Source organism: Cuculus canorus, chromosome 18 (assembly GCF_017976375.1).
Source record: "Cuculus canorus isolate bCucCan1 chromosome 18, bCucCan1.pri, whole genome shotgun sequence".
Taxonomy (NCBI): domain Eukaryota; kingdom Metazoa; phylum Chordata; class Aves; order Cuculiformes; family Cuculidae; genus Cuculus; species Cuculus canorus.
This window is the reverse complement of record NC_071418.1, coordinates 3,554,248-3,568,592: the sequence shown is the minus strand read 5'-3', so window position 1 is coordinate 3,568,592 and position 14,345 is coordinate 3,554,248. Positions and strand designations below refer to the sequence as shown.

Below are 14,345 nucleotides of genomic sequence, written 5' to 3'. Positions count from 1 at the left end.
AAGATACTCTGCTTGAGTTGGTCTGTGAGAGGTCAAGTGGAAGGATTCCCTCCCTCCTCACGTGCCTTTCCTGCTCTGCCATTGTGACTCTCTGGATTACGCTTAGACAGTAAAATAGATAGATGTGGCGTCACTGGCCATCATGGTTCTGTAGCTCTTTATTTTTTTAGGAGTTATTACCTTCCTGCTTAGGAATGTGTGCTTGGTACGAACCTAAATACTTCTAAATATTAGTCCTCTTCGGTTAAACCAGAGAATATCCCTTCCTCTAATTCTGAAAACATCTCTGAGAAATAAAGAAACCACAATTTTGTACTGTGTCGTGTAAAAAAAACCTTAAAGCACTATTTTTACCTAGTGTGCTAATCCTTCGCAAAACATGAAATTAGAATGAAGGTTGTACATGTGAAATATAAGAGTTGATGAATCATTAGAAATCCGCTGAAAAAGTATCTTGGATACTTAGGGGGGTGGAGTGTAAATCTGTAGATTCTGTTCTTTTGTCGATGATATGTATTAACTACATTTTACACAAACGTAGAGTTTGAGTTATTAACTCCCTTGTTACCTGTAGGCAGTTTTACCTGTTGATGTGCATTTGAATTCTTAGGGGAAAAAATGAGTCCTTAATGCAACTCTGATAAGCCCATTTTAATTTAAGAGTCAAAGCAGCTTATTTTACTTCATTTTGGAAACATGTTTTTCTATAAGTCACTCAGTAAAAATTTCCCCTAAAGATTTTATAGTGACCTTTAATTTAATCTGTGGTGCGGACAACATTTTCGACTGTGGGCTAATCCGTAGAGGTTTTAGATAATCTTTCATCAGATTAATGAGGAGTTGATTTTTTTTTTCCTTTCCACTGGGATAAGAGGAGGAGTTACACTGCTGCTGGGTTTATATTCTACCTCACCATTTACCTTCCCAATAGGATGTAATTTTTTGATGTGTAAGCTTTGGATAAATACAATCATGTAATAATAAAACATTTTCTGTCGACATGCAGAACGTCTGCAGCCCCAGCATGTTCCGATTTCTTCTCCCCTCCCTTTTAGAAGAAAACAAACACAGCGGGTATGTATTTATTGCTCGGGATTGCTAATGGACATAGGGTTTTTCCTCCCCTTTGGCTTGTCAGAATGACTCTTGAGAGGGTGCTTCAGCCAGGTAGGGCAGCAGTTTTAGAACAGAAAAATGGAAAAAAGTTGGGTTTAGACTGTGACAAAAGTTTGCCCCTCTGTGCGTGAGTGCGCTCTGGTTTGAATATGTTCATTTCTAATTCCCTTCCTGCAGGCGTTTCAGATCTAGGTCTGAAAACCTTTGTTTTCCTACGGCATTTCTCTTCTCACTCATGACCAAATCATTTTTTTTGAGTAATTTCCATGGCATCAACTAGTTACGTGGAAGAATATATGAATATATTTAAAGACCGCAATATATGATATAGGAAATCACTGAATCTCCAAAATCTGTGCTGGAGGAGGGGAGAGGGGATTTAGTTGTGATTTCTGTTATTGTTTTGTTCTATTGAGACACTAGGGAACCAGTAAAAGATCCCTTCAAACGGTTTAACGTTGAATGTTTTTGGAGTAAAAGATGTTAGTTGCTACTTGCAATTACGAATGACAAAGAAACAAGAATTCAGTAGTAGGAGGAAAACATGTGAATGGAGAAAGTATAGTGTGCTAGGATTTTCATTTGTTCTCGCTGTGCCAACTGGGAGCAAACCTTCAATGAAATTGCACTCGGGGGCAGTTTGAATCGGCTGCAAAGGGCAGAGGAATATGTTATTGAAAGTGTGAGTAATATGAAGAAAAATGATGATTTGAGTTGACTATATGGTAAAAACCACTTTTTGCTGCTACGGCAGTTCTTTTTGCAGTGCTTTACTGCCGTGTAGTACTTGGAGTACTGAGGAGGTTTTCCAGTCGTAGTGTGAACGGGAAACGAGTATCAGTGAAGGTTACGCTGATTGAGCTCTTGAAGAGCTGTGCAATAAGAAGCAGTCTTTGGGCTCAACTTGTAGCTAACATTCCCAATACTTTGAATTCCAGTGCAGCAGATGATTCTATGATTTCCTTTGTTACAGGAGATGTTCAATTTCTTATAAACCTCTATCCCTTCACTTCAATCTTCAGAAAAGCGTTACATAGGGAGAGGTTACATTTTTCTGTGTTTCTGGAAAACCTTTAGCTGCTTACCTTTTTGCATTTGTTAGGATTAAACTGTAGTGCAGCTTCACAAAGTTTTTGTAAGTGATGTGTCATGGAGAATAGGAAAGAATAACAATTAATATTTTATTGGTGAAGGCAGAGAAACTAATGTGGTAGCTGACCTTTCTTAGGTCTTTGGGGAAAATGTTAATGTAGAATAGACTCGCTTAGCTAGCATTAAACAATTTTTATTGGATTATTTTTGAAGCATTGTAAATCCAAACTTCTATTAAGGACCTTATTAGCAGTGCCTCTCTTTAAAAGAAAAATTTTGTAAGTAACTTTGAAGATTCCTTATTTGCCATTGTGTTTACTTACCCTTTCAGTCGTAGGCTTCAGTAGACAACTCCTCTTATGTGTCTCTATGGTAGGTTTACAGGTTGCGTTAAAAGTATTATCTCATAGAATCATAGAATAGTTTGGGTTGGAAGGGACCTTAAAGATCACCTATTTCCACCCCCCCTGCCATGAGCAGGGACACATCCCATGATCTCATTGACAATACTTTAAAATCTTGCTTAGGGTCTTAGATTTAAGTATCCCTGAGCGCACCTAGACACTGGTTATTTAACTTGGATTATTCTTACTTTAAAAGCATTTGCACAAAATATAATATTTTTTTTTTTTCTTTCTTAATGGGGCTCAGAAGGAATTCCCGATGGGGAGATGTTAGCTGTTAACCAGCTTAGTTGTGGTAACCTGGTTGACCTCTGTTAGAGGCAGGTGCTGTGGAAGGTCTGTGTGCAGAGCACAGAGTGAGCGGCACCATCTACTTTGGCTGTGATCCTAGTGTTGACTTGTCTTGGACGCATTGGACTACATTCTTTTTAAAGTACTTGATACTGATAAACATTCTTTGTTTCTGTGCTTAAATTTAAAACAGGTTTTACTAGGTTTTTTGTTCCTCTTCCCCCGCTGCCCCATATCTGAAATCCAGTTGTGCAAGCTTGAAAGGTGAAGTAAAACTTCCTTCTTACTCCTGTTGGAAAGTGAGCTTTGAAGTATTGTCTTCAGAGTAACTGGATCCCTGACACAAAGATTTCAGGAGGCGATGTGTGCTGGCAATTACCAACACTTTGTGTGTGGTTCATTTAAACGTAATGACTAGTGGATGTAAAAGGAATAAAGTGGGTGTTAACCATGGAATACATTAACTCGTGGAGATGCCAGAGGAATGTAATTTGTCGTGATTAGAAATTTGAATGGGGATAGGAAAGGATGTTGAAGTTTGGGGGTTTTGTATCCTTTTTTTTCTTTTTATGATATAAATGTGCTGAATGAGATGAAATTTGTGACGGATACTGAGCCAGTGACTGTGATCTCTGCTTCAGCGAGGCCATTCTGGGCTAAATGGGAATGGGCTTTCTAGACTAATTCTGTGGTACAGTGGTGCTAAGGAATTATTGGAGATGTAAATGTCCCATGATTTAAAACATGGCTAAAATAGACTGTAAGCAATAAAGATCACTAAAACTGTGCTTTATTTTGAAGGACCTGAAATGAAGACAGGAGTTATGTCTCATGCTGAGAGCTCTGTTATTAATAAATATAAAGAATAGCAATAGTCCTCCCATATCTTGCAGTGCTAGAAGGGGGATACTGGCTAAGTGTCTAAATCGAGTGGAATCTATAATTTCTGAGAGCAGACGTGATTTTCAGTTCACATTGGCGTGTGCAGCTATTCCCAAATGAGGTAACTTCTCGCTTGCTTCTTGCCTGCTTTGGGAACAGTGGCTTAACGCATTAGAGTTCCCCTATGTTAATACCAGATCTTCTGTAGCTCTTCCATCACACTGCATGGATGCTCTAAAGGTAGTCTGAAACAAATACACCACTTCTTCCTACCAAACGAAGGATAGATTTAGAATGTGAATCATATATCTGCCTTCAATCTGATGCTTGGAAATCACTGTCCGGTAACCCAAAATAACAACGAGCCTCATCAGTCAAAAGCAGTACTGTGTTGCCCTGTCGAGGTGAGGGCAGCTCAGCAGAGCAGGAGGTGCCTCTTGGAAGGCTGATGGCACAAAGGTTACTGGGGAAAGCACAGACGTAGTTGGTTAGAAGCATCTTTCCCTTTGAACAGTGATGGCAATCTGCATGCAATCAAATGATGGCATTATCAATAATCAAAGTAGTGCCTTCCTGAATAGCATGTAGGGCTTGTTCTTCTGATGCAAGTGGCAGATACAGGGGAAAGTACTACGGTGCTTATTAGTAACCTGTAAGACTTCTTTACTCAGCAGGAAAGGAATTTCTGTTTTGTGGAAAACACTTTTTATGGTCTGTGCTTAGTAGCAACGAGCAGGGAAAATACTCTGACAAGTTTTGAACCTTGCTGCTCATTTTACTGATAACGGTGAACCTTTCCACCTCGATGTGCATTAAGTGGCAGTGGAATAGTTGGCTGTTGGCAACGTGTGTGAACTTGGTTACTCAATCTATCCTGTTTCTCCAACCAAATGATTGTGAAAGACATTGAATTGCTTTACTGAATATCCCTTAATTAGTGGATGTGGCTGCATTGAGCCATGTATGGGTGGATAAAATAAGCATAGTGTATGCAACTTTTACCTGATCCTATGAGTTAGCTCCTAGTTTGCTGCTTTGTGCATCGGTTGAATCTCTTTCTAAATCATTAGTGTGAAAATAATGGCTTTGTTTTATCTATAAAGTTTATAGTGTGATTGTCAAGGCACTTTGGTGCACCATATTTTCTCTCCGTGCTGTGACAGAGGTGGTTTCTGAGGCTGAGTGAAGGATGGGGCTGTGTCTGCTTGTTGCAGGGACAAGGGAGCAGACTTGTGGTTCTGGAGAAGGTTGTTGGTGCTGCTGGACAAACGGATGGATCGCCTGCGTGCTTGGCTATTTCTGTAAACCCTCCCAGCCGTCATTCCTGGTGCAGGTAGGAGCAGATGTTCCTGTAGTGCCACTCACAAAAGGTGTCGCGGTGTGACTTGACTCAGCGCTGCCGAGCGCCTGGTCTCTCCCTGGGTGTCCCTGTTCGTAAGCAGACAGATGACGGCATGGTGATTTGTCCTCATCCAGGCAAAAAAGCATTCCCAGCTCCTGCCGTGAGCTGCCTCGCAGCTCAGCAGGACAGGGCTGGGCGAGAAGTGGGGTTTTGTGCCTTGTTTGCTTGCTGTTTCCTCTTGTGGTAGCACTTTACAATCCTCACCTCCAGGCATTGCTTCTAAACTGCTGTGACGTGGGCGAGGGGATGCAGAACCTTCACGCCCAAAGTGGAAGTGGCAATAATGAGTTAGTTGGCAGCTCTCTCTTTCCACCCTACAAAGCATCCAATGTTCAAACTCTTCGGGGAAAGGAATTATTTTGCTAGCAGCCTCCTTCCCTTGTTTATAGCTTGGAATAACGTAGAGGACGCGCTCCTGTTGTGATCCCAAAGGATGTTCAGAATACCTGTAATGAAATATCTCATATTGGCCAAAACACAGGTGCTCTCTTGAGTACGCAGCGTTACAGTATTTCTTCTGTTTTGTACACTGGTTTTTTTTTTATGTACCTGTTGTTTGAAACTTTGATAGAAAACACAGCTTTGAGCAGCTTGGGAAAAACATAAACTGCCTGGAAGCAAAGGCAGCCTGTCAACAGGGTTGATTTAGAAAATTCCAGCAAGGCTAAAAATGATTATTTGCCCACATGGAAATGGTTGTTCCTGGAAACCAATCCCCTCAACTGAAATACCACTTTGGGGCAGGTGTTGAGGGCATTGGGTACTACGGAGTTATCTTGTGAGTCATGAGTGAGGATGCCAAAGTGCAAGCATCGTGTTAATATTCTGCTGCTGCCGCATTGATGGTGCTGATTTCAGAATGTGCTTTTATAAGACATAGTTCATGGTATAGCAACATATTTAAGAGTAGGCAAATGTTGGCTAATCGAAAATTTCCTTCTTTTCTGTGTTAACTAGGTCATTGCAACGTAACAAAAATCTTTGTTCAGTAAGTGGTAAAATCTTTTTCTGGTACATTTGGGGCGTGCAAGTAAACTTCTGTTTCAGGTAATTAGCACAGCATTAGTGCAACATAGCAACTGGTGTTCAAACACAAAGTAATTAACTGCACAGTGTAAATGTAGTGTGCTAAAGATCTAACCATACCCACAAATTTTTAGCTAATCGGAAGCGACACATTAGAAATGTTATTTGGGGCTGGGGAGAGTTGTTAGTCTAGCAACACAGGAGAAAAATATTATTGATACGCAATTGGTGCTGAGTGAGAAGAAGAGGAAGAATCAGACACTTCAGGCTGATGCCAACAGCGTTGTATGCAAGTGCAGCTCTTGTGTAGGGTTTTTTATTGGTTTTTGTTTGTTTTCCTTCCTTAGTGTATAGTGTTGTAGTGGCTCAGTGGAATGTGTAGGGGTTTTGTACTTTCAAAAGTTTTGCTAGTCTTGCCATTTCACAATGACACAAAATTTAGAGATGTGGGATAGCTGATGGCCCAGCACTAGGGAAATAAAAATAGAGTTGGATATGTATCTTGTACGCTAGTACTTTTTTTCGCCTCCTCAAAATAAACTTGGGTGCATTTGTGTAAAAAAATTGGGAAGTTTGCTGTTTAAATTCTGAAATGGAACTGTGCCCATAGGTAGCATGGATTCTGTGTGCTGGTGGATCCCGAGTGTGCTAATCCAACAGGGAAACGAAAGACCAATTTTCTTAGGAACTATAACACTCAACCAAGTTACATACACATATAACTGATAAATGCATATCTAAACTTCTGGATGACAGAGTTCTTACTGTAGGGATCAATAACTACTTGACCCACAGATGTGGAAGGAAAAGTAGCGATCTGCCAAATCCTCAGTGGGCTGGAGGTTACCCCTCCATCACTGAGAGTCAGTTCTCCATTTAACACCGCTACTTTGGGGAGGACAGAAGGAAACGGTTCCATGATGAAAGCTTGTATCAGAACCTGATCTTGAGGTAGAGTTTTGTCTCTTAAGCAGTTTGTTGGAAAAATGGTTAGGTGTCAGGTGAAAGGTGTAGATTAGGTTCTGAAAACTGAAATGAAATATCTGGAGGTTTTGCATGAGGCAAGATAGAGCCCAGCTCCTTCTGTACGACCTGACTGGGAAGCACAGAAGTGCTGGAGGAAGCAAGGAATAAACTAGTCAACAATTTAAGAGCCATAAAATGGATGACTGTGGTGAGTAAGTTGCAGGCAGATATTTCCTTCTGTTCCAGCATTCTATGATAAGCTGGGTAGCAAAGGTCTGCTGGTTTAAGATGTTTAACCGAGTTCATTTCACTGACAGGTTAGAAGTGTTTCTATGAGCAGCTCCATTAGCAAGTATGAAGGGCTGCAACCTTCAGTGGGAAGATGGTGACAAACAGGTGGCACCGGCTTGCTGGATAACGCGGTCTGATATCAGCCATTTGGGAAGCGCGTGTTTCTTCACCGCCACGTAATCATTCTTCTGAACCGCTCTTTAAACATCAGCAAAGGCCTCTCATTAATTCAGCTTGACAGTTTGATTACAACATTTTAACAGCTTCTGAAAAATAATTCCGTTACTGAAGTGGTAAACTTGCTGTCTTGACAATGAAGATAAAGCTCTGTCTCGCAGCCAGAAAGGCAGAGCTTATCTCGTAACTCCTGATCCATCTTCGTGTATGGGCACAAGGGCCTTGGTTTGAATGTGTGATGTTTCCTCTCTGTATAAATACATGCTGAGCCCACTCTCATGGAGCGATAAAATGCTTGAAATCACGCGTAGGTACAATTGATGTAGAAGGCAGATGTGTCAGTGTGTCCGTCATGTACGCAGCCTGCGCGCATCGATCCGGTCAAAGATCGGTGTGTTCAAGAGCACTGTGGCTAGATCCTAGATCAACAACAGTTGTCTCTGCTGAAGTGTCCTTAGACGTTCTTATAGCAAAAATTGCTAACAGTAATAAATTCTGTCTGGCTATGTAAGTTATCTGAGGTAGATCGCAAACAGAGCTGTATCTGTGGGTCTTTCTGACAAGAGTTAGTTTGATACAGTCCGTTATTGAAATATTTGAAGCTACTTCATCTTGCTGTACTGGGATTCTGCCGAAATACTTTAGCAAAGGGTGTCTAGTCCTGGAATTCAGGGGAATAACTTTTAATTTTAAGTTCTGTCCGATTCTCCTTTGTTTTGCGTGCAATTATTGAACTATTGTATATCCTGACTATTTGTCTATAGCTTGCAGAACCTGGAAAGACAAAGACTACATAGAATCATGGAATCATTTAGGTTGGAAAAACCCCTTAAGATCATTGAGTCCAACTATAAACTATGATAACACATGATAAAATACAATTTAAATCTTTACTTCCTGTGGACCCGTTCAAACAGGTATACAAGAGAAGGTGCTGTTCCACACGTGAAGTCTTTTACATATATCTGACCTTGCTTTGAGTTTCAAATTTGCCTTATTTAAAAGAAGTAGAAAGCGTTAATTATTGTATGCAGAAGGAACTGAGAGTTAGGAGTGAAGAATTTCAGTGGGATACTGCTTCTGGAATTCAGCAGTGCATCTAGTGGGGAAGATAGGAAGGTGTAGCATCAAAGATGAGCTGTGATTTCAGAGCACTTGAAGGTAATTTTAACAGCACAGCACATCTTCATATTGCCGATTTGTGCTATGTGGAAATACATTAACTAGCAAACAGTAACCCAGATCTGTGATTTTGAGCATAACTGTCTTCTGCTGCTTGTTTTTATTGTGGTTGTGGATTTTTTTCCTACCTAAAATTGTGTCAGCTTCCTCAAGATCATCTGAGAGGGTCTGGTAATGCTGTATGCCTGTCCATGGTGGCCAATTGTCCTAAGCGTGTTTTTCTCCTTGTCTTTCTTTTAATCTGCTCTTGTATTCAGTGGTACTAAGAATGAGGCAGTTAAGCAGATGTGATGGAGCTATTAACTAAATTAAAGATATGATTTATGCAATGAAATAAATCTACGGTCAGTTTCTTTAGTAACAGTCCATCATTTGACCAAGACAGCTTTAAATGCGATGAGTTTAAGAGTGTCCGGAGTGTTTTAATTTTCATCTGACTGACCTGTTGCATATAACCTGTCTCTTATTTGGCTTAATGCTTGAAAATAAGGGTGTTTGCAGGGGGAAAAAATGCATTTAACATAGTATTACATTTTCTTCACAGACTCTGTGACATCTCTGGGACCTGCAATGACAAGTCAGAACAGTAGCCATGCAGAGAAAACTGGTGAAATGTCCTCAAAGCAGTCAGCACCAAAAGTGCAGGTCCAACGATCTGTCTCCCGAGAAACCATCACTATTCATTTCTCTGCATTTGGGAAGGAGGAAGAAGAGGAGGAAGAGGAGTTTAAGGAATTTCTTGATGAGGAACTAGATGACCAAAGCATTGTAACAGCACTTGAAGCCAAGGAAGACCTCTGCTTTGAGCAAACCGGCCATGATTTTTCTGGTCCAGCTACCTCGCTTACCGTGGCCAACTCTGCATCACTACTGTCCTCATCGCCTGCAGTTCTCCCAACTGCAGAGACTGTAAAGCTGTTGGATTCTCCTTCCACATCCCAAGTATTCAGTGCAGTGCCACCAGTCCTGTCTCCATCATCGCACTCATGTCATACAATTAGCTCATCAGCTGCGCCACTACCTGTGGAACAGAAATCCAGCCTATCGTCTTCACCATCCTCATCCCCTTCCAGATCAGTTGTCTGCTCTAGTGGATCATCCACAGTTTCTAGTTCAAAGCCTTGTAAGGGTTTAGTCAAGTCCCTTTCAACAGATGTGGAGCCAAAAGAACCCACCCCACCGATGCGACATAGACAGTTAATGAAAACCTTAGTGAAGTCTCTGTCTACAGACACTTCCAAACAAGAGTCTGAAGCTGTGTCTTACAGGCCACCCGACTCGAAACTGAACTTGCATCTGTTCAAACAGTTCACTCAACCTCGAGCTACAGGTGGCGATTCTAAAACTGCCCCTTCATCTCCATTAACATCTCCCTCTGACACTCGCTCCTTTTTTAAAGTACCTGAAATGGAGGCTAAAATTGAAGATACTAAAAGACGCCTTTCTGAAGTAATTTATGAGCCTTTTCAGCTGCTCAGTAAAATAATGGGTGATGAAAGTAGTAGCCACAGGCCCAAAGCCTTATCTTCAAGTGCTTCAGAACTCTCAAACCTTTCCAGTTTGAATGGCCATTTGGAAAGCAATAACAACTACAGCATTAAGGAAGAGGAATGTGATTCCGAAGGGGATTTCTATGGAAGTGACTCTGCCCTGAACAAGAACGGTCAGTCAAAAGCGGCTGAGGAACATGCGAAAGAGACGGAGACCAAAAGCTCTCAGTCTGTAAGCACAAAGGACGCGAGTTCAAAAACTTCACTCGTACTTGAAAAATGTTCTTTGTCTGCTCTAGCAAGCAGAGAGGATGAGGAATTTTGTGAACTGTATTCTGAAGACTTCACCTTGCTAGAGGATGAAAGCAAAAGTGATAAACCTACTGAAACTGTGCTCGATCCGGAGCTGACTGAGGAAAGTGGTACTCTGCTCAGTAGTGAAGATGAAAATAATCCATGTGTGCAACAGCCTCAAGTACCAGTGAAAACTTTATACTTCTTAACACTGTTAGTCTATGCTTACTTTATTATCCCTCTCCCTGGCTACTTAAGCGGACTTTTCTTTGGAGTGGCCCTTGGATTTATGACAGCTGTCTGTGTGATTTGGGTTCTTACTCCACGTACTCGTGAATATCACAAATTGCATAGAAGTATGAAAAGGCGATGGAATGCAGGAGCTCTAGACATCAAAGAACCTGAAATACTGAAGGTGAGGTCACGGCATTTTGTTTGTTTGTGTGTTTGTATGCATTATTTCGTGTAAAAGTAGTAAAGTAGCTTCATTCGGAAGGTGGAAATGAAGTGAACTATCCACATTGTAAATAGAGTATTATTTTAGGGTCAGATGGCTTTGGAGTGGGGAACAAATGTTTTAATATCCAAGAATATGTAAGCCTTCAATGTCCTTAAGGATTAGCAGACAAACAGGGTTGATTCAAATGTAAAAGGGCAAATGATTCTGCTGATGGATTTGAAATGATGCCACTGAACTACTGAAAGTAAGTAGTGTCAGAGTTTAGCCTGTAAAATAACATTTATGCTTTAAGTTGCATCCTGGGAGATGTATTTCCTTTCTGGGGTATTTTACTGTCTGGACAGTAATTTGTCTGTCTTGTCTGTCCAAGCAGACTCTAAAGTGTTGGTTTTAAGTAAGGCATAAATAGTTGGAGAGCATGTGGATTCCCAAACATTAGCTAATTAGAATGGGAGGAGGAATGGGTGGTGATTGAGACGTACTCATGCATTATGATGTCTGTGGTGCTGTGTGCTGATGAATATTTTATCGTACACCGTGGATTACAGTTCAGTAAAATATGTTCCTGAGAGCTGGGTTTTAAATAGAGCTCTTAGAAAATTTATCCTCCCTTTTTTCCCTTCCCCATTTCTACTTCTGGTTCACAACTGGAAGTTGTTGTCGCTTCATACATCTGGCACGTCCAGTTGTGATCCATACTTCTGGTTACTTCTCTGGCTTTGTGCTGCTTCTTTGTCCTGTCCTGCCTCTCATAATCTCCCTCTCTGAATTAAGAATATTCTCCCAATTGCGGAATTCCAAACAATAAAGCATCTGCCCACCTTAGACCTTTTTTGTGTCTTTAGATTCACTATGAATAAGTGCTCAAAAAACTGCCGTTACATTTTTCCTCATTTATCAAGAAAAATATTATGGTGGTAATGAAGAGGGATACTAATGCAATGGTGCCATCTGAGTGATCAACGGTCTTTCAAGAACTTCAGTGCTGGAGCATTTGATTATTTCTTTTAATGATCATAGATAATAATCAATCTGTTAATATCACTAAGAAAGTCTGGGGGAAGTCATAATCCAAATATGAGCTTGCATTGTGAAGTTGACTTGCCGAGTCCTTTATGTATTTGAAAATGTCATAGAAGTAATGATTTTTATTTTCACCTGCAGACCTGCTCTGTGGTCCCAGCCCTGCGTCCTTTGTAAAGACCTTTTGCAGTTCTCCCATCTCCCCTCTCAGGTCAAGGCATAAGATACCTGAGATCTTAAATTAAGTAACATTAAAAAGTTGATGCTCTACGGGGCTTAATCTCTGCCGTTCCTACTCGCATGAATTAGTTCTGCTAAACTGGAATTTAAATAAAAAATTTGCAGCCCAGGGTCATGAAAGAGGGAAAGAAAACCAGTGTGGGCCTTTTAAAGCCATTTTATGCTGTGCTGTGTTCAGCTCCGTGTGTTCCCAGCGGGCTGCGGAGTTGGTAGCGCTGCTGTGCCAGAGGCGACGTGCTACGCTCCGAGAGCCGGCTCCGTCTGTGAACAAACAGCCCAGATCCTGCAAGCACGCGTGTAGGCTTTCGGTTAGTAGCGGTGACCTTTGAGCAGCATGGCTTTTATCGCGATGTTCTGACCCAATACTTTTCCAGGTTAGTCACCTGTCTGGTGGTGAGCACTTCCTCCCAATTTAGAATTACAGAATGATTTGGATTGGAAGAGACTTGAAGGCTCATCCAGTTCCAACCTCCTGGCATGGGCAGGGACACCTTCCACTGGATCAGGTTGCTCAAATCCCCATCTGACTTGGTCTTGAACACCACCAGGGATGGGGCTTCCACAGCTTCTCGGGGCGACTTGTGCCAGTGCCTCAACACTTAAATCTCCTCTCTTTCAGCTTAAAACTGTTCCTCCTCGTCCTGTCCCTGCACTCCCTGATAGTGAGCCCCTTCCCAGCTTTCCTGTAGCCCCCTTTAAATACTGGAAGGCTGCTCTAAGGTCTCCCCAGAGCTTTCTCTCCATTTCAGCTGTGGATCCTGAGCAACTGCTGACCGTTATAAATGGAGATCACAGGGTCAGTGTGAACGGCAAGCAGCTGCAGGGTAGTGTGTGACTATGGTCTTTGTCCTCCCAGAATTACTAAATTTCTTATTTTAAGAACTTTGCTAGTATGAAGAAGACCCATCATGCAGTCACTGTTCTCCTACACAAGGAAAGCCATTGTTTTTTTGGTAGTTCGGGAAAATTTATCCGTTTCTCGCACGTTATGGTAACGTAACTTCTCTGTTTAGAAGTATTGCAAAACGGTTTCTGTAGGCTGTGAGTCTTCTGTTCCAGTTTGGTTTTGCATTTCTGGGGAGGAAGCATTTCTGCTAAAATTGTTCTTAAAATGCAAGAACTTCTGGGTGAATTTTGGGGTTTCTTGGATAACCTTCTCAAAAATGGTTACATATAGCAAAGTTTGTGCACCTGATATGTGTCTGAAGGTGTTTGTCATCTCAACTCTCAGCTTTTCACTTTTAAAGCTATATTCATGGATTTTGTTTTTTTCTTCTCACTATGGCACGTGGCAGTCAAGAGAACAAAGTGTAGATCACAACTTGTTTTTCATTGCTACGTGGCCTCCATTCAGCTCATGTGTTGGTGCTTGAAAACTCAAGACGATTCCATCTCGAGCAAGATGTTAAGGAAACTTGAGAAGTACTCCAGGACATCCTTCCTTTTTGGGTACCACACGTACCAAGAGGTTTACAATCCTCCTACTGCAAAGAACACTGTAGCTTGTTAGAGTTACGAGGGCTGGTGTGGCTAAACTCTATATACACATCAACTTTCCAAGTGTCCCTTTCTCTTTGTGCCAGCTTGTGTGGTCTTTGGCTGGACTGCCTTGCAGGAGAAGGCGATAAACATTTGAGGCAGCACATTTTTGTCTGTATGTTTGCCTGGCGGCAGGCTCCAGACTTTGGTGTCTGCGCTAGAAATAGCTCAGAAATCCAATCTGGGAGGCAGGTGGGAATCTCTCCAGAGATCTGTGGGCCATATGGATATTCCAGTTCTACACAGAATCAATGGCTCGCGGTGGCTTTAGGCAACTCATGTGATGTCTTTGTGCTTCAAGAAGTCCAGCTGGAGTTCCTGGCTGAAAATTAATTGCTATCTGCTCAAAGATGTCTTGGCTTAATAATTTCTAGGAAGGAAATATGGAATATACCCAAACATACAACCACCTTACTGTGCAGAACCTTGGTTTATAGAAGACTCTTCCTTATGTGTTGAATTTCTATGTG

General features: G+C 41.5%; 1 protein-coding gene across 4 annotated transcripts in view; it reads left to right on the top strand.

Annotated features, from left to right (window-relative positions):
• Positions 1–14,345, top strand: part of TEX2 (testis expressed 2) — a 50,735-nt gene that overhangs the window by 16,114 nt on the left and 20,276 nt on the right. For all 4 annotated transcript variants that reach the window (XM_054083062.1, XM_054083060.1, XM_054083059.1 and 1 more), the window contains exon 2: positions 9,374–11,028. In XM_054083062.1, coding sequence (XP_053939037.1) covers positions 9,400–11,028 — 1,629 coding nt within the window. In that variant the 5' untranslated portion in view covers positions 9,374–9,399. The remainder of the gene's footprint in view (positions 1–9,373; positions 11,029–14,345) is intronic.